This window comes from Bos indicus x Bos taurus, chromosome 1 (genome assembly GCF_003369695.1).
Source record: "Bos indicus x Bos taurus breed Angus x Brahman F1 hybrid chromosome 1, Bos_hybrid_MaternalHap_v2.0, whole genome shotgun sequence".
In the NCBI taxonomy this organism is placed as follows: Eukaryota; Metazoa; Chordata; class Mammalia; order Artiodactyla; family Bovidae; genus Bos; species Bos indicus x Bos taurus.
Window position 1 is genome coordinate 108228025 of NC_040076.1, and position 26691 is coordinate 108254715.

The 26691-nt window shown below is 45.9% G+C and overlaps 1 protein-coding gene and 1 long non-coding RNA gene across 3 annotated transcripts in view; one reads left to right on the plus strand and one right to left on the minus strand.

The window, feature by feature from the left end:
- Positions 1–8214: 8214 nt before the first annotated feature.
- Positions 8215–10557, minus strand: LOC113893019. Of its 2 annotated transcripts, none has more exons than XR_003511196.1 (2): positions 10471–10557; positions 8215–8668 (listed from the first exon to the last, which is right to left on the minus strand). It is a non-coding gene; the product is annotated as an uncharacterized LOC113893019 (long non-coding RNA). The 2 variants fall into 2 exon arrangements; XR_003511194.1 differs by lacking the exon at positions 10471–10557 and adding an exon at positions 9428–10019.
- Positions 10449–26691, plus strand: part of RARRES1 (retinoic acid receptor responder 1) — a 41926-nt gene continuing 25683 nt past the window's right edge. Inside the window, exon 1 of the mRNA XM_027542614.1 lies at positions 10449–10784. Within this exon, the coding sequence (XP_027398415.1) occupies positions 10512–10784 (273 nt within the window). The 5' untranslated portion in view covers positions 10449–10511. The remainder of the gene's footprint in view (positions 10785–26691) is intronic.

The following is a 26691-nucleotide window of genomic DNA, read 5'->3' on the forward strand; positions in this document are numbered from 1 at the left end:
CATGCCAAGTTCACCAGAATATGTATAATTGGTCTACGATGATGCTGTGTTCTTAACTCAAGTGACATGCCAAAAATGACGGCTTACTTTGGAAAACTGCAACATCCAATACATGCAGTACTGACCATGTTCATTTCATTAAAAAATAATCCATCTGTTGTCAATTACATGTCAAACTCTCTTTTCAAATCTTTGCAAGAGAAGTTTTTTTCCTCAAAGCTATACAATCTAAATTACTTTTAGTTTCATGGTGGATTTTTAAGGAATTGTTTCCTGCCCACAGTTGAGTGGAGCAGAGAGTTTCCTCACAATTCTATTCATCTGCTGAAGCTTGGCAATAACTCCATATCAAGAGTGGTTGAGCAGAGAGGCTGTTCACACTGCGTGCTTTTGTTAACATCAGTTTTGAGATCTATAGATGATCTGAATACAGGCTTTTGCTTCAGAAGCCACCAGTTTCTGGTTAGTCTAAATGCTACTCACAGTGCCCCAAGGCTTGAGTTCGTCCTGGACCAGAGTTGGCCCATGGGGACCTGAAATCCACTCAGGCTCACTGAGATGTGGAAAGAAGTGCCCCCGTGACAGAGGTAAGGCTTTAAAACCTTTTCCTGTATGCTCTTTGTAGCCAGAATTAAGTGCCACTTTCAGTAGTGGTGAGAGAGGCAGCCTGCTATTCTCCTCCAAAAACTAAATACTAAAGACTGATTGGTTCCCTCAGTATTCTTCTCTTAAGATAATCCCAACTTCCGTAACCACAAAGTTGTGTTTTCTGGCCTTAATTAGCTTTGTTGCTGTAAGATAACCCCCTCCAGTCCATCTTGAGTCTCTCTGATTATAGAGCATACAGGATGGTGCTTGGAGAAAGAATGGACCAGACCCAGGGCTGAACCCTTCCCTTGAGCCCTCTAAGGATGCCACCTTGGGCCAGTCACCTCTCTCTGGCCCCCAGTTTATCCCTCTAAATTGTGGGGATTGAATGAGATAATTTTGTTACAGAAACCATCCACCACTGTGTTTGAAATACAACTCTCAAAAATGCTACTTTCTTTCCCCAAATCATTACTGTAGTGAAAGTCAGTTGTCTATAACTGTGTGTCTAAAGTGATCATCACCAGCCACTAGTGACTATGCATATTTAAATCAATCAAAATTAAATATCCTTTAAAATTCAGTTCTTCAACTACACTACCCCCATTTCAAGCACTAAATAGTCACCTGTAGCTTGTGGCTACCATACTGGATTGTGTAAACATAGAACATTTTCATCAGAAAATTCTATTGGATAGTGTCAGTTTTATTCATTTGGATTTCAAGGCTTCCAAACATCCACATCAGTCTTTACCTAAACTACATCATGGGAAATCTTTCCTTTGGTAACAGGAATAAATGCAAGCCCTTTGTTTCCTATCACATCTCTTTTAGAAGAAAACTAGTCTCCAGTTGTGTATCTCAAAGAACTCAGCCTCACTGGATTCAGGCTAGAAATGCTCTCTCCTTATCCTCAGAGATTCAGAAAACAACTATTAGCTGTCCCACCACAGCCTAGACCTATATCTAGGGTCATGGGCACTGTAGCCTCTGCATTGTCCTTGAGAGTCTGGGGGGGTGTGGGCACAACATGGAAAGCTCCAACCCTTCTCTTGTTCCCAAAGCAAAATGCCCTCTCTGGGGACTCACTGCAGCCAGTATGAACCTCAGGTAGCTTATGAGCCCCTGTGTAGGACATGGTGAGTCCCCCACAAGTCCCTGGCACCCTCAAGGGAGAAATGAGGAAGCCACAAGTCTAGGACAGCAGATGGAGTGACCCAAGGCTCTGTTCTTTCCACCACCAGCAAAGCATCTCCCTCCAGGGGTCTCAGGAGAGACACTGTGGACCACCGACACAGCATGGAAAATGTGGAGGTTTGCAGGGTGAACCCAAACAGAAGTGAAGAGGTCACTTGGAGCATACAAGATCGAACCCAAAGAACCAGGTGAGCTGAATTTTCTCCACAAGCGTTCCTAGTTCCAGGGCTGCAGATAGGAGCATCTCAGTCACACCTGAATTGAACTGAACTATGATGAAGCAGCTTTCAGTAGCCAAGGATTGATTATGCATATTCTTCCAATTCCACCAACATTCACTGATACCAGGGAGAAGAATAAAAAAGGAATATAGACTCAATGTCAGTAGCTCCAATAAAAGATAAGAAAAAGGAGGCCAAAAGTAATAGCTGAAATTTTATTTAATGACCCAGCAGTTTTTAGACCCTGCTATTGCTAAAGCTGCAACTCCAGTACTTTGGCCACCTCATGCGAAGAGTTGACTCATTGGAAAATACTCTGATGCTGGGAGGGATTGGGGGCAGGAGGAGAAGGGGATGACAGAGCATGAGATGCCTGGATGGCATCATTGACTCGATGGACGTGAGTCTGAGTGAACTCCGGGAGTTGGTGATGGACAGGGAGGACTGGCGTGTTGCGATTCATGAGTTCACAAAGAGTCGGACACGACTGAGCGACTGATCTGATCTGATCTCTCTACATCATTTGTGAAAATTTCACAGCTGATTGCATTAGTTTCAAGATTACACCTCAATTTTTAAAGTAAATAATAATCACAATCACAGCCATTACTGTGAAATGCCTTACGTGTGTGTAGATATTAGTGCCCAGGAGCCTCACTGACAACCCTGTGAGGGAGGTCATACCCCCAAGGCCTGGGGTCGGGGTGAAACAATTGGCCTCAGCTCACACTGGTGCAGCTGCTCCTCACACCGGGCAGCCTAGCTCCAAGTCTGAGCTCTGAGCCTCTGTGCTGTCTGCAAATGGAATAGAAACGAACCAAAGACGTACAGTTTGAATACGCCCCTCTTTCCCCAAGCTCCCTTCTACTGTTAGCAGCTTCTGACTGTCCTAGAGACGGTCTGGGCGAATGTCAGGATCCAGAAAGGAGCAGTTGGGGTTTTACATCATGTGTGTGTGTGAGCTAAGTCGCTTCAGTCATGTGCAATTCTTTGCGACCCCATAGCTCCCCAAAACCTGCCAGGCTCCTCTGTCCATGGGATTTCCTAGGCAAGAATACTGGAGTGGGTTGCCATTTCCTACTCCAGGAGATCTTCCCAACTCAGGGATCCAACCCGTATATTTACAGCTCCTGCATTGGCAGGCGGGTCACTTGTGTATAAATTGATAAATTGGGGGTTTTCATCTTTACTGTCCCTGAAGTCAACTTTGCTCCCCAGGCCTCCACGGGGAAGAAAACATTATCATTAAGGATACTCGAGATACCCCATCTGCCCCAGCAGTGCTCATGGATCCTACTCTGAGCCACAGCCTGGATTCCAGTCTCTATCTTAGGGGTTCCTTCTCTTCCCCAGGGTCTTTCCTCCCTCCCATTCCTCCTGAGCCTGCTCTTCTTAGAGGAGAGCCTGAGGCAGTGCAGCTGACTGCTGTCCAGCCTAGGAACAGTCACTTCTCCTCCCGGCTCAAAGCCTGGCCTGGCTCCCATAGCTGGAGAGGTAGGGAGTTGTTGGGGGAGAGGGTCTCCCTTCACCACCTGGTTTATCCCAGTGTTGGTGGAATCTGCCAATACTGTCTTCTCAGGTCGGAGGGAGGTCAGGTGTTCCCTGGCCTGGCATGAGCAGACCCCCATGGGGCAGCCTTAGAGCTCTTTGGTTCCTGCCAGTAGTACCTGCCTCAGCAATCCATTAGAAATTTTTCAACTGGGACAGCAAAATCATGCTTCAGTTAGCTTAAACAATAAAGTTGACTCACTGGTTCCTATAACTGAAAGGTCTGGATAGGGCAGGCTTCAGGAAGATCACGAGCCAGCAGGTCAGTAATGTCTCAAGGACCTGGCTTCTTTCTATGCCTCCTCTCTGCCTTCATCCTGACTCCCACTCTCCTGAGGATGGCAAGATGGCACCAACAGCTTCCGGGGCCATGGCTTCTTCTCAAAGTCACAGCAAGAGAGGGAAGAACATGGTGTCTTAGAAGAGCACAAGAGCTCCTCTCCAAGACCCCATCAGCAGCTCTTCATGATTCACTCTGTGTGGTCAGGCTGTTCAAGATGGCTGCTCTCCTGCTCTCTGTCCATCCCCTGCTTGACCAGTTCCTGCTTCTCTCATATCACTATCTAGTCTCTTTAATCATAAGGCCCAATCAATAACTGTCTGCGTGCTTGCCCCTTGTCCCAGCCACTGGTTTCCCTGGTAACTGATGAGCCAACTTGATGTTAATTCCCCATGTAAGCGTCAACCTCTTTTTTTTCCTCTTCCCCATAGCAAGACTACAGCCGTGTCCTGTCTGCCGTATGGGGTAGGGGGTGTCTCTCCAGGACATAAGGCTTCAGACTTAGATAAGCTCTGCTATCTGATAACCCCTGATGTCTTGCTCTCTGTATTCAGGCTCTTTCTTCCGTCTCATGGCTGGGCAGCTCCAAGGCTTGCAGGCCTGCAGGATGCAGCCCAGCACATGCCCAAATAGGTCCCCGAGTCTATGCCGAAACCCACACACGCCCAGGGGTGTGAAGGTGGAGTGAAGCATGTTCAGCAGCATTGGGGAAGGGCAGGGAATGACGAAGATCAGAGCAGCATCACCCAGAGGAAGAGGAGTCCCTGCTGGGAGACCCCAGCCTTTTTTGTCCTTTTGCTTTTCTTAGCTACAAAAGATGTTTTCCTCCATTTTATTTGATGACATTTTCACAGAAACATGTTAGTATTTACTAATAAGTCAGTAAGAGACTGCTGGTCAAAAGTCAAACTGAAAGTTTCATTAACAATTAATTTACAAACCCCCCATTGTCCTAGGGATCCCAGGGTGGAGAATCTGGACAGTATTCTGGGCTGGATCTGTAGAGAAACAGAGCTCTTCCAGCTTCTGTAACCTCAGGTGACAGCTCCTCTGGCTGAATGCCCACCTGACTCCACCTGTTCTTAGGTGTATTCTTGGGGCTTGGATAAAGAACGGGGGGCCTGTAGCTCGTGGAACTGGCTCCTGAGTCCTCATACACACCCTCTACAAGCTGGGAGAGCTGGGGATGGCCATGGCAGTAGGGTCACCTTGCTCTTCTCTGCACATCACAGCCCAGGCCCCTCAGGCTGCTGTAAAGGCACTTCAGCAAGCCTGTGTTTAGCTACCCGCAGGGAAGGCACATCCCAGCTCCTCCTTCCTGGAAGAGGGGAATCAACAGTTAATGCCTCTCAAAGCCCTCCCACTTAGCTCTCTTGCCTCTTACCACTCAAAGGGACAGGAAGGGGCAGGGCAGGTGCCCAGGGCTGCTGAATACCTCGACTTGGACAATGAACAGCTGCCCATCCTGCAGTCTGTTCAATCAGAACTCGGGTCTCCTGGCTCAAGACTCTGCCCCTATTAAAATGGCAAAACCCCTGAAAGAAGCAAGGCAGTGAACTGTGGCAGTCATTTACACCACAGTATGAATTAGCTCTTTGGCTCCTGTCCTGGATAGTCTAATGAGGGGAAACGTGACTGGGCCAAAGACAGAAGAGTGTTGAAAGGTGAGGTGCAGATGGAGGAAGACAAGTGCAAACTGCATCTATAAGCTGAGGTCATGCTTGCTCTGGCTGTGCTGAGTGATATTAATAGAATTGTAATGTCCCTGTAGGAATGGTGATGAAGGAACTGATAGGAAAGGCACTCATACACAGAATTTCATTTATTTACTTAGAATGGGTAATACATGTTAAAAAACACTGCAAAAGATTATATAGTAAAGAGTTTCTCACACTCTTGTCCCCCATCCCGTTATTGCTATTTTCTTATAAACTTGTTCAGACATCTTTGCCTGTATCCACATTTCTGTATATACTCATATCATGGCAACCCACTCCAGTATTCTTGCTTGGAGAATCCCTTGGACAGAGGAGCCTAGCAGGCTACAGTCCATGGGGTCACAAAGAGTTGGACATGACTGAAGCGACTTAGCAAACATGCATGCTTATGTTTATATAGTTTGTTTCTTTTTTTTTTTCAGGTTGATAATAAAAATTTAACAGTAACATCATAAAATAAACAAACATATAAAAATCAAATATTTAGTTCTGGATGTTAGAAATAATATGAATCATGTAGTAGGATAACTTCGACTTTCAGCAGATGTCTTTGAGTTGGAAGAATTACTTCCGTTTTGAAAAACCTACCAACAGTTTTTTATTTATGCATTTAAACATGACTCTTTTTTTCTGTCTACTTGTCATGTCCAGCAATTCTGGGTTAAATAACCTTTTCAAGGGCTATATTTAAATCTTTATTTTTCAAAGATGGACCTTCCAACCTTAAAACATGTTTTCTCAATCCTTTTTCAACCAGTGTGTCTCCTGAACTAGCTCAACCAAAACAGGATACCAAAAGAGTCTTAGAAATCATTGAAAGATTTGATTATGAATGAATAGCTAACATGTATTTCCTGATAATTATGAAGTTGGTTCATTAGTTCCATTTTTACTAGAGGACCAGAACCAGGAAGTTTACCTTTAAACGTAGTCTGTGGACTTGAGCACTGACCTAACATATAGCATAAAGTTGCCCTTTTTGTTTTCAACTTTCTCTCATGCATGTGCTTTTTAATTGAAATGCAAAAGGAGAAAGGAATCATTTTTACTTTAACACTGTGACAGTTTTGGTAACTAGTATTCCAAAGTGGGAAAATGTTCACCTCTTTTAATTACATTATGAGGAGATTTAGTTAGATCATTAAGACAGTGGTTACACAGCTTCAGTGGCAGTATGCCAGGTAATACATCATTAGAGACGTCTGAAGTTCAGATGCTTTTTGTAATAAAAGCAGAATATTGGAAACCCTGAGAACAAAACAGTCTGATTGACATAATATATAATTTGAACCATAAAATCTTATCTTGCAGCACTATCAGTACTCTGCTGAATTTATTATGTATATTATTTTAAACAAACAGTAGCATACAATTTGCCCTACCCTACACCTTGCTGTCTGTTAACATTATACCTTAGAGATCTACACGCCTGGATCTCATTCCTTAATGGTGGTAGAGTATCCCACTAGATGGAGGTACCATAATTATTCAGCCATGAGACTTAGATTTTTCCAGCTTTTACTCTTCATTCTTTCCTAAAATTTGTACTGATGCTTATGGTATGCCAGACATTGTTCTGGGGTGGAGAGCAGAAAATGAGACATCTGTAAAATGAATTTACAACCTACATAAGAGAGAAACATTCTCATACATCTCTGTGTACAGTGTGGATATATCATTTCTATAAGCTATAGAGGTAGGTTTGCTGGGTCAGTGGGTACATGAATTGCTAATTTTGATTGACATTACAAATAGCCTGGAAAAATATTATATCAATTTTCCTTCTGAATCTTTTCATAAAATTATATCTAAGTACATATATGATGATTTATACCAATATATTTCTTAAACACAAGCCAAATTCTCCATTATAAAAATGCTCACAATCACCTGAGCAATGATTAAGGAACTAGAAGAAGAAAATAGCAACCCACTCCAAGATTCTTGCCTGGAGAATTCCATGGACAGAGAAGCCTGGAGGGCTACTGTCCTTAGGGTTGCAAAGAGTTGGCCATGATTGAGCTAACACACACACACAAACATGACATAGGGGACATTCTTGGCGGGGGGTGGGGGGAGGTGGGGTGGCCAGTCCCACTGGCTAAGACTTTCCTCCCTGCCTGCAGGGCAGTCCTCCCACAACACCAGGGAGGCCGGGGGGGGGGATCAGCCCTGCGACACAAGTTCAGGCCCTTTGGCACACATAGTGCGCCGTTAACATTGCCCGCGCACATGGCATCTGGCAACAAGGAACAACACACACACAGTGTAGAAACTTAGGGGAAAAAATATTAGTGATTCTTGTGACACATCTTGGCCTGCAAGTGAAAATCGCTCAATTAAAAAATTGCTTAATTATGTCTGACTCTTTGCGACCCTGTGGACTTAGCTCTCCAGTCTCCTCTGTCCATAAGATTCTCCAGGCAAGAGTACTGGAGTGGGTAGCCATTCCCTTCTCCAGGAGATCTTCCCAACCCAGGGATCAAACCTGAGTCTCCTGCATTTCAAGCAGATTCTTTACCATCTGAGCCACCAGGGAAGCCCCATTCCTTAGTGTTTAAAGAACTTCTATAAATCAATTAGAAATTCAACAATCTCACAGATAAATGGACAAAGGACACACACACATTTCTCAATCAAGGGAATCTTCTGTTCTAGAAAATCTGTTAATAAAGTGAATAGTGTAATTAACTTTTGAAATGTGTGTTCCTGACCAATCTGGCCCGAGTGTAGTTACTACCACTATTATAAACAGCTGACCTTGGAAGAGTTCTCTGTACTCAGGCAGCTATGCTTGTTCCCTCGTGTGACTATTTCTTCTTAGGCAAGAATATTAGAGTAGGTTGCCATTCCCTTCTCCAGGGGATCTTCCCAGTGCAGGGATCAAGCCTGGAGCTGTGTCTGGAGCTGTGACAGCCATTCGATAATCATGGAGCTACAGGTGAGTCTATGGACAAAAAGCCAAACAGCTGAGGAGAGCTGTGCAGAAGGATGGAGAAAGGCTGAATCCTTCAAACCATCAGGGAGACACCCGACTCCACACCACTGCAGAGTCCACAACGTTGATGAGTTTTCCCGCAGTTGAAAGCTGCCCAGCACCCACTGGGGGTGAAGCACTGAAATAAAATAAGGAAAATTTAGTCTTTATAAAACCTGGAAGTGATAACTTCTCAAGAAACCTACCATGATAACCCCTTGGAGAAGATGTTCTAAGAAGATAATTATTTGTGTTAGGCTGCCTCTGAAGGCAAGAAACGGAACCTCCAGCTTCAGTGAACATAAGAAATGAGCTCCAGGATCAGCCGATTTGGGTGCTCAACGTCATCAGGAACCCGGGCTCCTCATCTCTCCTCTGCTCAGCCATTCTTCAGATGGGCTTCATCGCGAGACTGTTGGCAAGATAGGGGCGCACTTACATGGGGCACACCCAGACACAATATACATGCTCTGCCCGTCTTCCCATTGTCCCTCAGACCTGGCGTTCAGTTGTCTTCTCCTTGTCCTCTCCCTCCAGCTGCATCTGCTCGCACTTCTTCACACATCCAGTGGACTCTGGCCTCGGGGCCTCTGCACTTGCGGTCCCCTCGACCTCCAGTGTCCACCTGGCTCTCTCATCTCTCCTTCAGGTCCTTACTTAAACATTACTTTCTCAGTGAGGTCTGCTTTGACTACGCTATTTTAAATTATAACCAACTCCCCATCCTCTTTCAGGTTTACTTTTTCTCCACAGCGTGTAACTGCACGCAACAAAGGGTTCATTCCCTTGCCTCTTGGTCTCCGCCTGCCTAGAAGGTGTGCTCCAGGAGCATGGAGACTTACAGATTGCCCCCTCCTCACTTCCCTCAGGCCTAGCAGGATGAGTGTTCCATGAATACCTTGGAGAAAAGACGGGCCGAGACGGACAACATCCAAACGAAGAAGTCGGGGAGGAAAGATGTTTTCAAAGATGGCGTCCCCATGTCGCGCACCCCCACCCAAGCCTTCCCCCACGCATATCTTATCCAGATTCTTTTTATGTGGGGCTTCAACCAGTAACCAGCAAGGAGAAGGGACTTTCTTCGGCTCCTCGGTAGGGATGGGGTCAGCGAGTGTTGGGGAGGGGCAGACCCCTGAACAAACTCAAGACAGGTGGGAGAACGGGTGCTGGGAGTGCCTCTAATTCCGAGTTCTCCTGGGCTTTCTGTCTGTGGCTTAAGAACAATGGCCATCTCTTCCTTCACTGCCATGTGTCTAAAAAGAGTCGTCAACCCTTGCTGCCTCCACAGAACTACAGCCCAATCCATGCCTCACTTCGCCGGACTCTGGTTTCCACGCCCATCTGCGCTCCACCACGGTTATCAACGTTTCCAAGTCCAGTGGGGCCTCTAGGTTCTTATCAGCTTACCACCGCAGCCCCCTCTCCAGCCCCAATTCTCTGGGTATCTGGCTCACTTCAAAGTCATTGTACTATAAGGACCCCCATCAATGCCAGCGTCACGTCCTGTTCTCCACCCGTTTCCAATTTCTTCTTCTGGGAAATAAGCTCCAAGCCTTGAACAACTGAAGCAGGTTTGCTGTGAAACCCTGAGGGCTTCGAAATCACACCAACCGCAGCCAGAAACCAGGTCCCCGAGCTAGGTTGTGGGCGCGGGGTGGCGCCGACCTGGCCGCGCTCCCTGGAGAGAGAAGTCTCCACTGCCCCTTGTCCCCCTGCCCGCGCGGCCCCGGCCAGACATCCCCGCCCCGCGCCGCGGAGGCGCCGCCGCGTCCGGGTACCGAGCCGGGGCAGCTGGAGCTCGGGCGGAGTGGGGCGGGGCGGAGGGGCCCAGGGGTTGCGGGAAAAGCCGAGAGGGACCCGGACGCCCTCCAGCGGGCCGCCCTGGGGGCGGGGGGGAGGGGCCCGCCCGGCCTTATTTCCTCAAGCGCCGGCGCCGCCTACCCGAAGCTCGCACCGGTCGAGCGCCGCGCCAACCCGCGTCCATGCAGCTCCGCAGGCAACCGCTTTCCGCTCCCCGGCCGGGGGACACGCGCCCCGCAGCCCAGCGGCTCGCGGTTCCGCTGCTACTGCTGCTCGCCCTCCAGGGGGCGGCGGCGTCCGGGGGCCCCGAGGACTCCGGGTGGCTCCAGGACGCGGAGCCCTCGAGCCGGCTCCTCTCGCAGGCGGCGCGCGCGGCGCTGCACTTCTTCAACTTCCGCGCCGCCTCGCCCAGCGCCCTTCAGGTGCTGGCGAATGTGCTGGACGGCCGCTCGTGGGTGAGTACCCGAGCAGCACGGGGGGCGCGCGCGGGGACCGGCCGCCAGCCGCGTGGGCGGTGACTGCCGTATGCGCGCGCCCGTGCTGGGGCTCGCCGGCGAGAACGGTATGCGCCAGGTGCGGAGACAGCCCGGAACAGCTCCCGCGCTTGGAAGGGCCCGTCGGGGCGCAGAATCCGCGGAAAGCGGACTTGTTCTTTGTGACATTTACAAGGACCTAAAGAATTTTCACAGGGTAGCTCCCATACCTGGGAAACAGGTCCACAGGAACAGGCCCTAAAGGCCAGGCTTGGTCTTTCCAGAGTTGGTTGCTATGAGGTGGTCGCCGAATGCACGACCCACCAGTGGCTTGAGAGTCAGTTCTGGACAGGGTTTTTCAAAATCCAAGCCAGTTCCCACGCCGAACCGTGGACGTTCCCTTGTCAAATGGGTTTAGGATAATATTGCAGTTTACGCGTTGGCCTGGCCAGGAACCTTCTTAATCCTGGCGTCTGCTTTAATCTAATAAGAGTGAATGACCCAGGGCTGTTGTGTTTGTAAACGGAATGAATGAGAATTTGGCAGCTCGTTGTTTGGTTGCTGATTTCAAGGCTGTAGGTATCATTTTGTGTCCGTGGAGCTACGTTGCTTTTTCAAGTAGAAGATGACTACGAAAGTTACAGAACTACACTTTGTCCCCAAAGTAACGATGCTCTTTCCAGCAACCCCCAATATTCCACAAAGCCTGTAGACTCATCATTGAAGAAGCTAGAGTTTAATGAAGAGGATAAAGAGAAAATTTTAAGGAGTGGCAGTTGAACTTTTAAGATAGTTCTAGACGTGGTGTTGGGGGTGTGAGAACGCCATTTGGAAGAGAACGCCTTGGTTCTTCAAAGACTTAACCCTGCACCCAGTTTGGCTAGATTTATTGACTGGTGAAAGCATTTTTTTTTCCCCTAGAAAAAGGCAACCTGCGCTTGTCACTTGTAACAGACTTTGCTATCTCAAGGAGGTTCAGTTTAACTCCCCCCCGCCCCCCACTTCCCAGCAGACAAGTGAGGGAATAGAACTTGAGAACTTTCTATCAAAGTGGAGAGTAGCCACGTCCCAGAGCCCGAACAGCAGCCCCCCCACACCCCCACTCCCCGCCTGGAGATTTGCTCCCTGTTTATCAGTGGGAAGGTTTCTCTACAGAAAGCCAAGCTCAGATTTCTAAAGTGCACCAGGAATTTTTCAGCCTCAGAAAAGTTTTTCTTCCTTCTGACCATTAAATAATTGAATAATAAAATAATTTGCATTTTCATGCATTTAGTTATCCCCTTATTTTTTATTTATATAATTTTAAAATCTTTTTATTTTAGATTGGAGTGCTGATTAACAAAGCTGTGATAGTTTCAGGTGAACAGCAGAGGGACTCAGCCATACACGTACATACATGTATGGCATCCATGTACATGTATGGCATCCTCCCATCCAGGATGCCATATAACATTGAGCAGAGGTCCCTGTGCTATACAGTAGGACTTTGCTGGATACCCCCTTTTAAAAAAAAATAAAATTTGTGGCATTTTTCACAAAATAAACTAGCTCTCAAAATCCAAGTGAGTGAAGAAAATTTTTCCTTTCTTATCCAGAGAGCTCAGTTACTCTTTTCATCTGTAATAATATAGTCCTGAAGTTTAAAGGGATGCTCCTTTTTGGCCTAAAAAATCCCAGGGGATAATCAATAAATTAGATATGCATGAAAGGGAGGAGGAGTTAAGTAGAAGAACACAGAGCAATGACCCTAAGAAAGGATACATTGCTGTGATCTTCTGGTTTACCTTTACATTTCCTCCCAAAATGATTATAAATGTTTTAACATCAGGGAGCCAAGGAAGAGAACTTAGTGACTTTCAGGGCCAAGACTCACAAGAGACTAAAGTGGTTTCAGTTTCTATGGAAATTCAATGAAATTGCTTGATTGAAATCACTTGATTGATTGAAACTACTTGAATGAGAAGAGACCTTTAATGCAAAGAATTTCTGCTTCAATTACATGAGCAGTTGTATCATTGACAAGAGGTGGAAAATGATAGACTCTCAACTACTTTATCCAGTCAGTGCATTGGTAGAATAAGTGCTGAGTTCCTCCAGGACTGACTCTGAGTTTAGCAGGTGGCTGGGTGAGTGAGAGAAGTATAGCTGGTAGCATCCTTCTCCATCCTCTGGGTTATTGTGTCCCTTAGTAGATGAGAGACTGGGACCAAATCAGGGTTTTTCAAGCTAATGGCACACTGGTGGGTTATGACATCTGTTTAGTGGTTTCAGTTGTTTTTTGTTTGTGTTTAATGAAACAATTGGGAATACAAATTGTTTAGTGTGCATTGCAGAGTAAAGGTAAGTAGTGCCTCAAAAGATTGCGAACATACATGTAGGAAATGGTTCATTATGAAGTATGCAGTTCTTGTGCATTTCAGTTGAAAAAAAATTGAAAGCCTGTGAACCAGATGATTTTTAAGACCTCTTCCAGCTCTGAAATTTCTTAATTCTAAGTGATTTTTTGGTTCTGGTCGAATCCCTTATTTTAGGAACACTATTGCCCTCTAGTGGTAAAATGCAGTAACAGCTATGGTAGTGAAAGTGTTAGTCACCAGTCTGTCCCACTCTTTGCCTCCACATGGCTGTCCGTGGAATTCTCCAGGTAAGAATAATGGAGTGGGTTGCCATTCCCTTCTCCAGGGGATCTTCCTGACCCAGGGATCAAACCTGGGTCTCCTGCATTGCAGGCAGATTCTTTACTGTCTGGCCACCCGCGATGGTAGTAAATGCAAAGAAGTATTGAGATTCTCAAGTCAGAACTAGCTGGTGAAACCACTTGTGAGTATTCTGTTTTGTTTACTGATTATAAGGAGAGATTGTAAGGAGAGAGTCATAGTGAGGGACACAGGCATCCCTCACTGCCCCTGTCTGATGACCTCTCTTTCCCAACCGTACACTACCCTTCCATGACCAGAAGGCTCCTGTTTCTCTGATGCCGCAGGCCCCAGAGCATGGAAGGTTGTGGTGTTGAGAGCTCCTGTGCTACCCAGGGTACCCTGGATAAGCCTACTTCTGACCACCTGGGGCTGTCCCCTACAGTGAGGCAAGCACGCTCAGGACACTTGTAAGACCTACGACCACTAGTCCCTGCCCCAGGCAGCTGGTGAGAAGCCAGCCTTTCCCTGGCATTTAGGAAGACTGGTGAGATCTTTGTGTGCACAGACTTAAGAACAAAGGCAACCCATTTGAAATCAGCCTTTATTTGAGGATTGCTCAGAGGACCAGGCCACGACCTGATTGGAAACATTAATCAAAACATTTGACCAGAGGTAAGGCGGGGGGAATTATGCCCAAACCTTAACTGCTTCAATTTAAATGAAAATCAGCAAATATAAAACTATCATCTGTCTTTTGGTGTAGCGTGAAGGACATTAATGGACACTCCTTGCAGTCTTTCAAGCAAGAAGATCCACCCATAATGGGCATCTGTGACTTTCACTTTTGTTTATGTATGATGGCAGAAGCACTTGCAAAGAATACAGTTCACAATCCTCTCCTTTTACTTCTGACTTTTCTTGCCTAACCCTGATTCACTCATACCCAGTTAACCAGCAAGAGTTTTTAGAGGCTTTATCAATTCTTTTTACAGTATTTAACTTGGATTTTGTGGACTTACGTTTTTTCCTGCCTACTCTTCACAAGTTTACTTAACAATTTTGCAGCTAGGTAATGGGTACACCTGACACAGGCAAGTTTCAGAGCAAACCAGCTAGCTGACTTCTGTTGATCATCCCTCCCCCTCCCCACAGGTGGACTGGCTGCTGTGTGCCCCCACCAACCCCAGTGTATGGGCAGAACAAAGCCTGTCCATTGAGCCGACAAGACAGCTGGGAGAGCGCCTAGTATACTAAGAAAAAGCTTCTTCCTTTATCCCTTTTCAATCTATAAAGCACTTTAATACAGCATAATTCATCTAATTACTGTTCTCCTTGAAGTCTTCTCTCCATTAATGTCAATAATTCAGAGGTGATAGTTCACAAGAATAGAAAAGCAATGCATCAAGCAGACCATAGAAAAGAAAAACTGGAGAATGAAGAAGGCTGCAATGAATATGGAGGGGAAAGATATGTAATAAAACCCTAAAGTGAAAAAATCTCTCCTTTCACACAAGGAAGGCTTCTCAGTGCTTTTACAGCCCCCGTGAAAGAACCACAGGGGGATAGCTATTGGCAGGGTGAAGGTGGTGCTCCTCAGCGCCCTCTGCTGTGTTAATGAAACATAACAATCCAGAAAGCACAGAACAGAGACCTTCCAGGGCACTGCACCTGCTGAGATGGCACCAGTGCCCCCCATGTCTCTGCCCTCCTTCCCCCACCCCCCGCCCACAGCGCCCACCTAGCCTGCAGGCTCTGACTGCAGAGTTTGGGTCCAGCACCGAAGTGAAAAAGGCCCTGAGGTTAAATCTAGCCTTGGCCTTCCCGGCCTCGTCCTTCAGTCATCTGAGCCAGCTACAAGTGAGCTGGCAAGTAAGAATGCTTTTAACCAGCTTGTAAGAAGTTGCTTTTGAATCACACACTTTTTTTTTACCAGCCCACAACATTTCCACTCATCTTGCCACACAGGGTGTCAGAGCCAAGGATGCGTGTGATCACAGAGAGTTAGTCTTGGCCCCAAATAAAGATCACTGTCATGAATTTAACCACCAGGAGTCTGGCTTGGTGGCATGCTCTTCCTGAACAACCTAGGTGGTTCTGCTGGAGACAGAATGTAAATAGCCCTAAAGTGACTGATCTTAAAGAGACACAGAATGTTGAATACACACACACACACACACACACACACACACACACACACACAGTCTCCCAAATCCCACCCGACCCTTGATCTCAGAGCATCAGCATGAATCACCTAGAAATTCTTTCGCACTTCTGCAGGCTTGGCGTTTATTCGCCTTTGTGATGGTCCCCAGTTTAAGAGGTTTGCACAGAGTTAGTCCCATAGTAGCAGTAGCACTTCTCCACTTTGGGTTACTTCTTAGAATCGTTCAGGACGCCTCTGGCCAGTCAAGTTGAGTTGGAAAAGAGCCTTGTACCGTAGTTGTGTAGATGATGTGTCCCAATCTGGATGGCCCCAAGGGAGGTGTCCACACAGAACACTAGGAAGGATCACAAGTAATTTTGTATCTATTGATTTCACTGCTGTGACAAATGACCACAATCTTTGTAGGAAAAAACAACTCCCACAAATTCATTCTCTTACGATTCTGGAGGTCAGAAGACTGAAATCAGTCTTCTGGGCTAAGATCTAGGTGTTGAAAGGGCTGTGTTTCCTCTGGAAATTCTAGGGAAGAATCCATTTCCTTGCTTTTTCCAGCTTCTGAAGGTTGCCTTCACTCTTTGGCTCACTGTCCATCCTCCATCTTCATAGCCAGCAGGCAGCAGCTGATGATAACACTTGTAAGGACCCATGTGAGTACACTGGGCCCACCTGGATCAGCCAGGATACTCTGTCCAGCTCAGGGTCCTTAACCTGATCGTACTGGCCACGTCCCCTCTGCCTTGTAACATGTTCAGAGGTTCAAGAGATTAGGATGTGGACCTCTTTGGGGGCCACTCCTCAGCCCACCACACCCAGCTTCTGGGTGACTGTGAGCTGATGCAAGTACTTGCCACACTGCCAGACACGTGACTCTGCTCAAGAAAGGGCAGCTCTGGCTGATCTCTGCAGCCCCAGTAACAACCTCACCCCCCAGTACGCCTGCCCTTCATACTCTGTCTTGACTGGCACCTGACTGTAGGCTGCTTTGTGCTCCTGCCCTGCACATGTGTCAGCTTCTACAGGGTGGAGGGCATCCCTTCTCTTTATCTCTTCCCCTGTACTGACGAAGGGACCTGCTAAAGACAATAGAAAGAAGTGCCCTGCTGCTGCTAAGTCAGTTCAGTCGTGTCCGACTCTTAGCGACCCCATGGACTGCAGCCTACCAGGCTCCTCCATCCATGGGATTTTCCAGGCAAGAGTACTGGAGTAGGGTGCCATCACCTTCTCTGAAGAAGTGCCTTAGGAGGTGCTGATTTCCCCATCTTCAGCCAAATGCTGAATAATCAAGTGTCAGTCAATTCTGTGTTGGCAAGAAGTTGAAAGTCTCCAAGTCTAATATTTAATGATTATATCCTTGAAGTTTTCTGACTACAAACCCCAAAAGAAAAATATTTAAATATGTAAAACATAGTAATTAAGATATTAAAATTAGATGAAAACAAAGGCAGCTGGAGGGGTGTTGGGACCACTGGGCACCTGGAACAGGAGGAGGCCAGGCCAGGACCCAACCCATTCCCAACCTGCCTACAACAACTCGAATCCCTCTCACAATCAGCCTTTCCTGAGGAGCCCCATCCTAGGCCAGAGGGGAACACTGCCTCTGACCACTCCCCAGCTCTTTGGGGAGGGTCAAGAACTCATACCCAGAGCTGACCAAACAGATTAACACAACAGTAGTCTTCCTGTCTCTCTCCACTACCCCTTAGCCTGAGAGTGTCCAAGGCAGAGATCTCCTTCATCCCCACAGGAGGATAGGGCCTGATCTGAAGGTCACTGACTTTTGCTCCATATGTTGCATTCACCTTATCAGGCATTGCCCGAGAGAAGGAAAATGCAATGAAATAACTCCAGGGTATAATGTAATACACTAATGTTCTCCCTGTCCAGAACATAAGTGCAGCGCAGCAATTTTTATCCACAAATGAGTTGTTTACTTGTCTCCAACTAAGCCTGACTCATAAAACTAACCTTATAAAATGAAGAAGTTTGCTTTTCCTGGAATGGCATGACATTTATGTTTTCTTACCAAACGTGAAGGCTGGAGGGGACATTTAGAAGCTGAGTCTGTTAGGTCACTGAAGCTCACTGTGCTCCCGAGGGGAGATCAGCATCAGCTTTGAGCTCTCAACAACTGGCCTGTCCCCGCCGCCCACCCCCTCGGTGTGGGACATGAAGTTTAAGGCTATCACTGCCGGCTCTAAGGCCGCATGAAGGGACTGTGCCTGGAAACCAATGGCAGAGGGGAAAAACATGAGACAGTCTTTCCCTGAAACGTAGAGTTTTCTTTTTCTTTCTTCTTTTTTTTGGCCACACCGCATGGCATGTAGGATCTTAGTTCCCCAACTAGGGGTCGAACCCACACCCCCTTCAGTGGAAGTGGGGATTCCTAACCATTGGACAGCCAGGCAGTTCCTAAGAGTTTTCTTTGTAGAGGTGAGTTTTGGGCAGAATTGTGTCTTTGGAGACTCCCAGAGTCACGGCATTTTTGCAGCCCCTACAGCAGCTGGCAGCAAGATTTCTCTGGGTACCTGCCCTGCTCCTCAGTTTGCCCAGGTTTTTGTTGGATTTGATTGAGTTTAAAGGGGATGTTAGGTTTTTAAAATGTGCTCTTAGAATAATAAACACCTATTCTCCATCCCTTATTAGGTTCCTCAGTTTTACATTCAATACTCACATCCCATATTTCAGTGACTTTTAAGCAAGCAAGCATTGTATAGTATCTAATATAATGATAGTGTGGACATGTGCTGGAGGAAACATCTTTGATCCCACTGACATGAAAACAAAAGCTTTGTGTTTTACAGAAACAGCTTTTTACTGAGAAATGAGACACAACTTAGTGGAGTTGCTTTTGGAATGTGTGATTTTTAACTTCTGAATATAAATTGTATTACATGGCCAAGTAGCTACCCGTGCAGCAGGAAGCAAAGGAGTGAATTTTCTTCAAAAACAATTTTAGGGACTTGCCTGGTGGTCTAGGGACTCCCCAGGTGGTGCTAGTGGTAAAGAACCCACCTGCCAATGCAGGAGATGTAAGAGACTCAGGTTTGATCCTGTGTTAGAAAGAAAATCGCAACCCACTCCAGTATTTTTGCCTGGAGAATCCTGTGGATAGAGGAGCCTGGCGGGCTGCCGTCCTTAGGGTGGCAAAGAGTCAGACACGACTGAAGTGACTTAGCACACATGCGTGTACTGGTGGTGCAATGGATAAGACTCTGAGTTTCCAGTGTAGGGGACCCAGATTCAATCCTTGGTCAGGGAGCTAGACTCTACATACCGCAGCAAAGGTTGAAGATCCTACATGCTGCGACTAAAACCCAGTGCAGCCTAAATAAATAAATATATCAATAATAAAATAAACTTATCTCCTTTAACCCTTAGGACAACCATAATCCATTCATTTCTTTTTAATCCAGACTACCTACTCCAAATATCCCTGCTTGAAAAACAGTACATCCTATGTCATCATGGAGTTTATCAGTTGCATCCCCTGAAAGAGAGGGTATACCTGTCCCCTGAACTTTGTAAGGCATCATGACCTGATTTGCCAGAGACCCCAGGTGGATCAGAATTTACGATAACACTCCTCCATTTCATTCAGTCTCATGATAGGAAACTCCTCAGGCCTTCGGAGAGAAATGATGGTCATGTCCTTCATCCCCTGGTCATCTGTCTTCTAGTGACCACCTCTGGTGTTTACTTCCTGTCCCTCCTTCTGAACTTCAGTGCCAGAGAGTTCTCAAAGTGTGGTCCCTGGACCAGCAGCCACAGCATCCCCTGGAACTGGTGAAAATGCAGGGGCTTCGGCCCCGCCCCTGGTTTACTGAATCAGAACTGGAGTGGCCCCATAAGACACTGGTGGGGCCAGTGTCTTCATTAGCACGCCCTCCCGGAGATTCTGTTCCAGCTCAAGTTTGAGACCCATTGCTCTAAAATAAAGTCCCTGAAGACACCTTCTCTAACCTGGCCCCACCCATCATGGTAACCTCCACTCCAAGTATCCCCATCACTAACTTGCTGGTCTCCCCAGCCTGGCTGCTCACCTCTCTTCCTGTCCTGAGGGCCCTCACCCTCTCTCTCCCAGGTCGTCTCCATTCCCTCCTCCTCCTGGAGATTCCTGTTCATGTGCTGCACTGACTCAAGTGCCCACTTCAGCCTTGCCTGAAAGGGTGTATACAGGGCCTCCTTCCAGAGTCCTGGATGATCCTCACTTTCATACTTCTGTGGGTTATTGTGCCCACAAAAAAGCTGTGTTGAAGTCTTAACCCCTCTATCTGTGATTACAACCTTACTTGGAAATAACAGAGTCTTTGCAGATGTAATTAAGATAAGGCTATATTGGGTTAGCATGCGCCTTAAACCCAGTGACTGATGACCTTATCAGAAGGTCATGTGAAGATAGAGAAGAACACCATTTAAAGACAGAAGCAGAGACTGGAGTGATATAGCTGCAAGCCAAGAACACCAAGGTTTGCCTGCCACCACCAGAAACTCAGAGAGACAAGAGGGGATTCTATCCAGAGCCTCAGAGGGACTAGACAACACCTTAATTTTGGACTTGTAGCCTTCAGAGCTGTGAAAGAGTTCATGTCTGTCCTGTTAAGGCACAAAGTTTGTGGTACTTCATTACAGCAGCCGTAGGAAACAGAAATACCCTGCCTGGCCGTCTCCCTTCCAGAAGGTCTTCACTGTCTTGTCTACAGGAAGCATGATTATTGACAGTCCAACTCTGTCAGTCTCTCTGTCCCTCCCTCCCTTTCTCATACCTCATGCACACACACTTCCCACACATACCCCAGGCAGCTTTCCTTCTGTCCTCTCTTAAGGGGAGTGACTGGGTCTATATGTGTAACCTCTGCGCTATTCAAGGGAAGAACAGGGGTCTGGAGCCAGGCTTCACTACTTAGTACCTCTGGGACTTGGTGTAATTCCTTAACTTTGGGCAAGTGCCTCCGTCTTCATCCTTAAATGGGGATAAGATCAGTATTTCCCTGAAAGGACTCTTGTGCTGTGTTAAGTACTTCCTGGGCACTGTGTTGAGCCACATGAAGCATGTAGTGAGAGTTCAGGATATTTGACATGTATTTTGTAGCTTTTATCATGATGCTGCCCAGTGGCTAGCAGGATGCTTTATACACAATCTCTGAATAAATGCTTGACATTTTGATAGATATTTGAGGAGCATTTTTTTGTTTATAAAAAAATACCTAGTGAGATGAGTTGTACTTTGAAGGCATTCTCTGGTACACTTTATTAAACAGGACTTTTAAAGTGGCCTGTTTCCCTCCCAGATGACTCCAAGTGAAGAAAAGTGTTAGTCTCTCAGTCGTGTCTCATCCCGTGGACTGCAGCCCCCCCGGCTCCTCTGTCCATGGAATTCTCCAGGCCAGAATACTGGAGTGGGTTGCCATTCCCTTCTTCAGGGCATCTTCCCAACCCAGAGATCGACTCTGCATCTCCCGCATTGCAGGCAGATAATTACCATCTGAGCCACCAGGATTGCCCCAAATCAAAGTGCTAGTCACTTTTCTAAGGAGCCTGTCCTGAGAGAGGGCGGCTGCGGGGGACTATCCTTGTTCATGGCCTTTGGGGACAAAAACCAAGAAACCAAGAAAAATCTACAGAACACACAAAAAAACTGGTTAGAACATGAACCACATCATTGGTGGTCCATGACTACAAGCATTTACTTCTAGGCTATAGTAAATAAGTCCTCTTTTATATGTAATTAGAAATCTGTAGCAAAGAGTTGCCAATTCATTCCTTCAGGTTATACAGCCACACGGTCAATTGCTTTGTTTACTGATTTGTTGTTGATATAAAAAGCCTCATTCTGGAAAAGATTAGAATGAGGTGCTGTGCCCCAGGCCATGCTTTAAGAGAGGGTTGTGGAGCTTCCTAATCTGTTCGCAGATGGGCAGTTTTGGCAGCGTGATGATGGGAGGAACAGAGCCCTGAGATCCTCTCTGTGGGAACACGCCTCACATCAGGGAAGCCAGACCTGCCTGTCCCCTTCCCGACAGACCTGGCTCTTAAAAAAGGTTCAGCTTTAAAAAAAACATCTTTTAATGAATGGATTAGCTTTGAACCACGTGCTTTGTACCACGTACCACGTGTAGCAACACGTGCTCTAAGTGTAGGGAGGACCACCTGAACTTGAGACCTCGGCTGCATCCCAGGTGCAGAGCCTCTAGATTCAAAATCACGACAGTGAGCAGTTTATTGCACGCACAGATCTGATCACACCAATATGCAGGTCAAAAGCAGAAGTTTAAGATCCAGGGTGGAGACATCCGTACCAAGTTACTTTGGACTTGACTTCTTGCACTTGTTGGTCCCAGGCACAAAGCTGAGGGAGTAATACCCTCATTACCTTTGCTCCCTGGAGACCCCTCTCTGATGATTGGTTATTCTTTTTTATCCCCTTTCCCATTGTCAACTGAAAAAACAAACAAACAAACAAAAGCAGAACCTGGAAGTTGAGAGGTTTGTTTTATTCGGTGGACTTACTGAGGACTGTAGTCCAGATACAGCTTCTCAGATTGCTCTGAGGGACTGTTCCAAAGACGTAAGGGAAGAGCTAGGAGATGTAGGAGTTTTTGCTGGAAAAGAACAAACAAATATTTGGTTGAACATCCAAAGATTACTGCTGATCACTAAAACAGAGACCTCAAGTTAATGATTTTAGTGCTTTTCTATGTATGGGAAGATGCAGGAGTCTGGGATCATTGAAATCATTCCTTTGATAAACATCTTAACTATCTAGGAGCAATATCCTGTTTTTCCCCTCCTGGTTTCCTCTCAGGGTCCACTTTTGGGGTCTTAAGGCTGCAGTATTCTTTGTTTACTGAAATGGCAGGCAGCATTCTTTGTCCACAGTGCCTGTTCTTGGTCCTAAATTGACCAACAGTTGGGAGGCATTTCATGACCAGTTTGTCCCATGGCTCTAGGAAAGCTCATTCCTAGATCAGATGAGGATTCTGTTGATAGGCTACTCAGTGTGCTAAATTTTTTGGACAAGGCCCTGTTGATTATCTAAAATCCTCGGAATTGCCCGTTTTACTAGTCAGTTATCATCCAGGAAATGTTTTCCCTTGTTGCTTCTTCCCATATCTAGAATTTTACTGTTACAGTTATTTTATATAGAGTTATATATGTGATCAATTGCCTCAAGACATTTAGCCATCATTAATTTTTTTCAGTGGCCTGGTTGTACATTGGGTAATGAGAGAGACAATAGTCTTGTGAAATAGAATATAGGTAATACAGCTAGTAACATTAATAAAATACAGCAGAGAAAGACACAAGGCATAAATAATTTGAAAACAGCAAGAGAAAAAATTAAAACAATGATTAGTGTAACTAGTTGTAATCTGGTCGCAATAAGCCATCAAGTTCACAGGGGAGCCAGCTGGATAAGCCAAATTTTGGAAGGATCATGTAGAGAGAAAAAGATAAATATTTCACCTTTGTTTACAAAGGTATATTTTATCAGCTTGTTGTAGATAAAAAAGAGTATAAGAGGAAAGATTTTCTGGAAAACAAACATTAAAAATCAGAATATTTCAGAAGTCATAAAATTGTAAATCATATTTATCAATTCGTTCAGTTCTGTGTAATTCCAGTTGATTTGTATGAAGTCATCAGGTTTTCCATTAGAGTTTTGTAATTTCTTACTGAGTTCAGTGGTATGATCTCAAAGTTATCAGAAACAAATTTGTCAAAAAGCTCTTTTTATGAATCCTCTTGAAAATCCTCATTTTGTAAAAGCATTAGAGTAAAACAATGATTGTCTATAAATGACAAAAGACTTAAAATGGCATGGTTAAAGATCTGTTCACAATATAATTGACAAGAAACTTACTTTTGTGGTGAACAACCTTTAAAAGATAATGACTAGAATTATAACTGATAACAGTGTATTAGGGCACATCAGATTTTTAGGAATTCTGTATAACTTTTGGAATGACTACATTACTGACTTTCACCCATAAAATAAGAAGGTTTTGCTACACTTAGTTGATGGTGCTACCCATGTAATTTAACATGCCAGATAAACCTAATTCATCTCTCCGGGACGCTTCAGGGGTCCTTTGAAACATCCCAAAGTTAGCTGGGGGTCAAAAGAATCTTAATTAGAATTTGATACTTGGGAAGTTTGTTCTTTTTTTTAAAAATGTCAAGTTTTTAAACACTTGATCAAATAGGATCATAGGTCACAGAAGCAATGCTTATTCACTCAACTAAAGAGACAATAAAAGATATTTAAGGCAAATGACAGATCATGTAGAAGGCAGAGCAACTCACAATCTGTAACCAAAAATAGTTCATAAGAAAACTCTATTCTCATAAAAGAGAGAGAAAATCAAACTCTAGTCTTGCACCAGCCCACCCTCAACAACAAAATTTACTTACCTAATTAAATTCAATCCAAACGGAACCATGCACAGAATAACTTTGTCAGAGCAGCCTTTCTACAATTCTTCTACAGCTTTCTATATCCATTTTAGTTTGTCCCTATAGACTACCTGGGTCAGGAAGCCCCCCCTGGAGAAGGGAATGACAACCCACTCCAGTATTGTCTGGAGAATTCCACAGACAGAGGAACCTGGTGGGCTACAGTCCATGGATGGCAAAGAGTCAGACACAACTGAAAGTCTAAGAAAGGAAAGATCTTTGATGTACAGGTAGATGCAACAAAGCTTAGGGTGACAAAAGCCCCTGAGAGTTGCCTCAGCCAGACGAAGTCTTCTCAGAACCCCAGTCTATTCCGTGGGTTGCCAGTTGTGCACCATATGTGTACCTTCCAGATGGTAGAGACCAAACTGCCAACACACACACACACACACACACACACACGCTTAAGAAAATCAGGTAGAGCATTTACATCTTAAAGACACAGGGAGAGAAATGCAAGTTTCTCCTAGAAGGGCTTTTGTTTCTGAATTCTGAAAAGATATTTTATCGAGTAGGCTCTTTCTAGCTGCATACACACTTAAAAATGAGTTTCAGAATGTTAAAAGAGCCCCAATTTGACCATTTTGGGTTGAGAGCTCCTAGTATAGTTCTTCCAGTCAAGTGAGTATTTGCAAGTCTAAATTTCCATATGTGTTGTACATGAACCTGGCTGGGGTGTTAGTTGGAGGCTGGCCATCTATTGCTCTTTTGTTTTGAAAGCTTTGGTCCCCGTTGTAAAGTCAGTTTGCCCAGATAAAATGCTAGTGGCAATCCTGTCGCGGACCTGTGTGCCGTTTGCAAGCTTAACTCCGCTAGATGTCACCCCAGAGTCGATCCAGCTCTCACGTGTCTCAGTTTCTCCTTCTGGTAGTGTAAGACCACTCTGAGTGCTCCGGTCGCTGAGTGGCCAGCTCGTAGGCTCATCCCTGGCAGAGCAAGTTTTTAATTAAAATGTGTGGGTTTCCCTATAGGGACAGCTGCATGGTATGAGGACGTGCTTCCAGCACTCCCACAAGTTTCTCAATTGCCTGAGAAAGCCCACTGGGAGATCTCCTTCCTTGGAGCTGAAAGCTCTCATGAGATATCTTCAATTTTATTCTGAAAAACTCTATTAAAATAGCCAATCCAAGTTAAAACAACAGGCGAGCTTCCCACCTAATTACATAGTCCAACCCTACTGAGTGTCTTTCAACTGAGGATAACCCAAGTACCTCTTCTTGAAACTAAGTTTTCAGGATAATCTTGGAGGCAAGAGGAGGTTAACACCACCGAGTAAAACTTAGGACCCTCAGCCACTGCTGGGAGAGCTACAAGCCAGGAGAGATTCACCCACATTTGTCTGTACTCTTGTTGCCGGCCAGAATCTTAGCTTTCTCTGCCCACTGAAGCCAAACAAAAGATACAGAGACAGAGCTTCGAGGAAGTAGAAAGGTGGCTTTAATTCTCAGCCGGTGGAGAGGGGAACGCAGTAGGCTTATGCCTCAAGATCTGTGCGCCCCCCTCCCCCGCAGCCTGCGCTATGAGGAGTCTAGGGGCTTATGTAAGATGAGGGCTCGCAGTCAGGAGTCGGCGGTGAGGAACAAAAGGGTTAGCATCGTGATTGTTTCCTCTTGCATTGTTTCAAAGACAGTCGTAGTCTGCGTCAGTAACCCAGTCACTGAGTCTGGCGGTTGGCTGGCTCTGTGGCCTTCTGTAAAAAGAGGAACTATAAGGGGAAGAGGGTTGTAGGGGTAAACACCAGGTCCAGGATGCATTTAGCATAGAGCCAAAGGAAAATAGGTGTGAAGTATAGCTCCTGCAGGGGCTTCCCTGGTAGCTCAACTTGTAAAGAATCCACCTGCAATGAGGGAAACCCCGATTCGATTCCTGGGTCAGGAAGATCCCCTGGAGAAGGGATAGGCTACCCATGCCAGTATTATTGGGCTTCCCTGGTGGTTCAGATGGCAAAGAATCTGCCAGCAATGCAGAAGACCTGAGTTTGATCCCTGGGTTGGGAAGATCCCCTGGAGGAGGCATGGCAGCCCATTCCAGTATTCTTGCCTTGTTCAAAATTCCCAAGGACAGAGGAGCCTGGAGGGCTGCAGTCCATGGGGTCACAAAGAGTTGGACACGACTGAGTGACTAAGCACAGTCACAGCACAGTGGCTAAGCACAGCTGACACAGCACCACTGCAGAGTTAGAAGGCAGAAAAGCAAACTTATTTGCAGACCCGCAGAGTTAGCAGTTAAAGTAAAAAAAAAAAAAAAAAAAAAGCTAGGGGATGTTCAGGCCTGGTCACTGTTGTGCTTAGTCTTCTTTGTTGTCAGGAAAGGGAAAGAAAAAAAAACTCACTCCTCTTCTTGTCGTTTTCACTGCGACTCTCTCTGAGGAGGCAGGCTGGACTAAGAGGCCACTGCTGCTACCTCGGCTCCGGATCCTGGTGAAGCAGAGAAGCCTGCCCTGGGTCCCTTCATTGGCCACCAGATCTGTCAACTGAAGAAATACATAACCTAAGAGTTGAGAAGTTTGTTTTCTTTGGTGGACTCACTGAGGACTATAGCCCAGGATACAGCCTCTCAGATTGTGCTGAGGGGCTGTTTCAAAGAGGTGAGGGAGGAGCCTGGAGATGTAGGAGTTTTTTCTGGGGGGGAA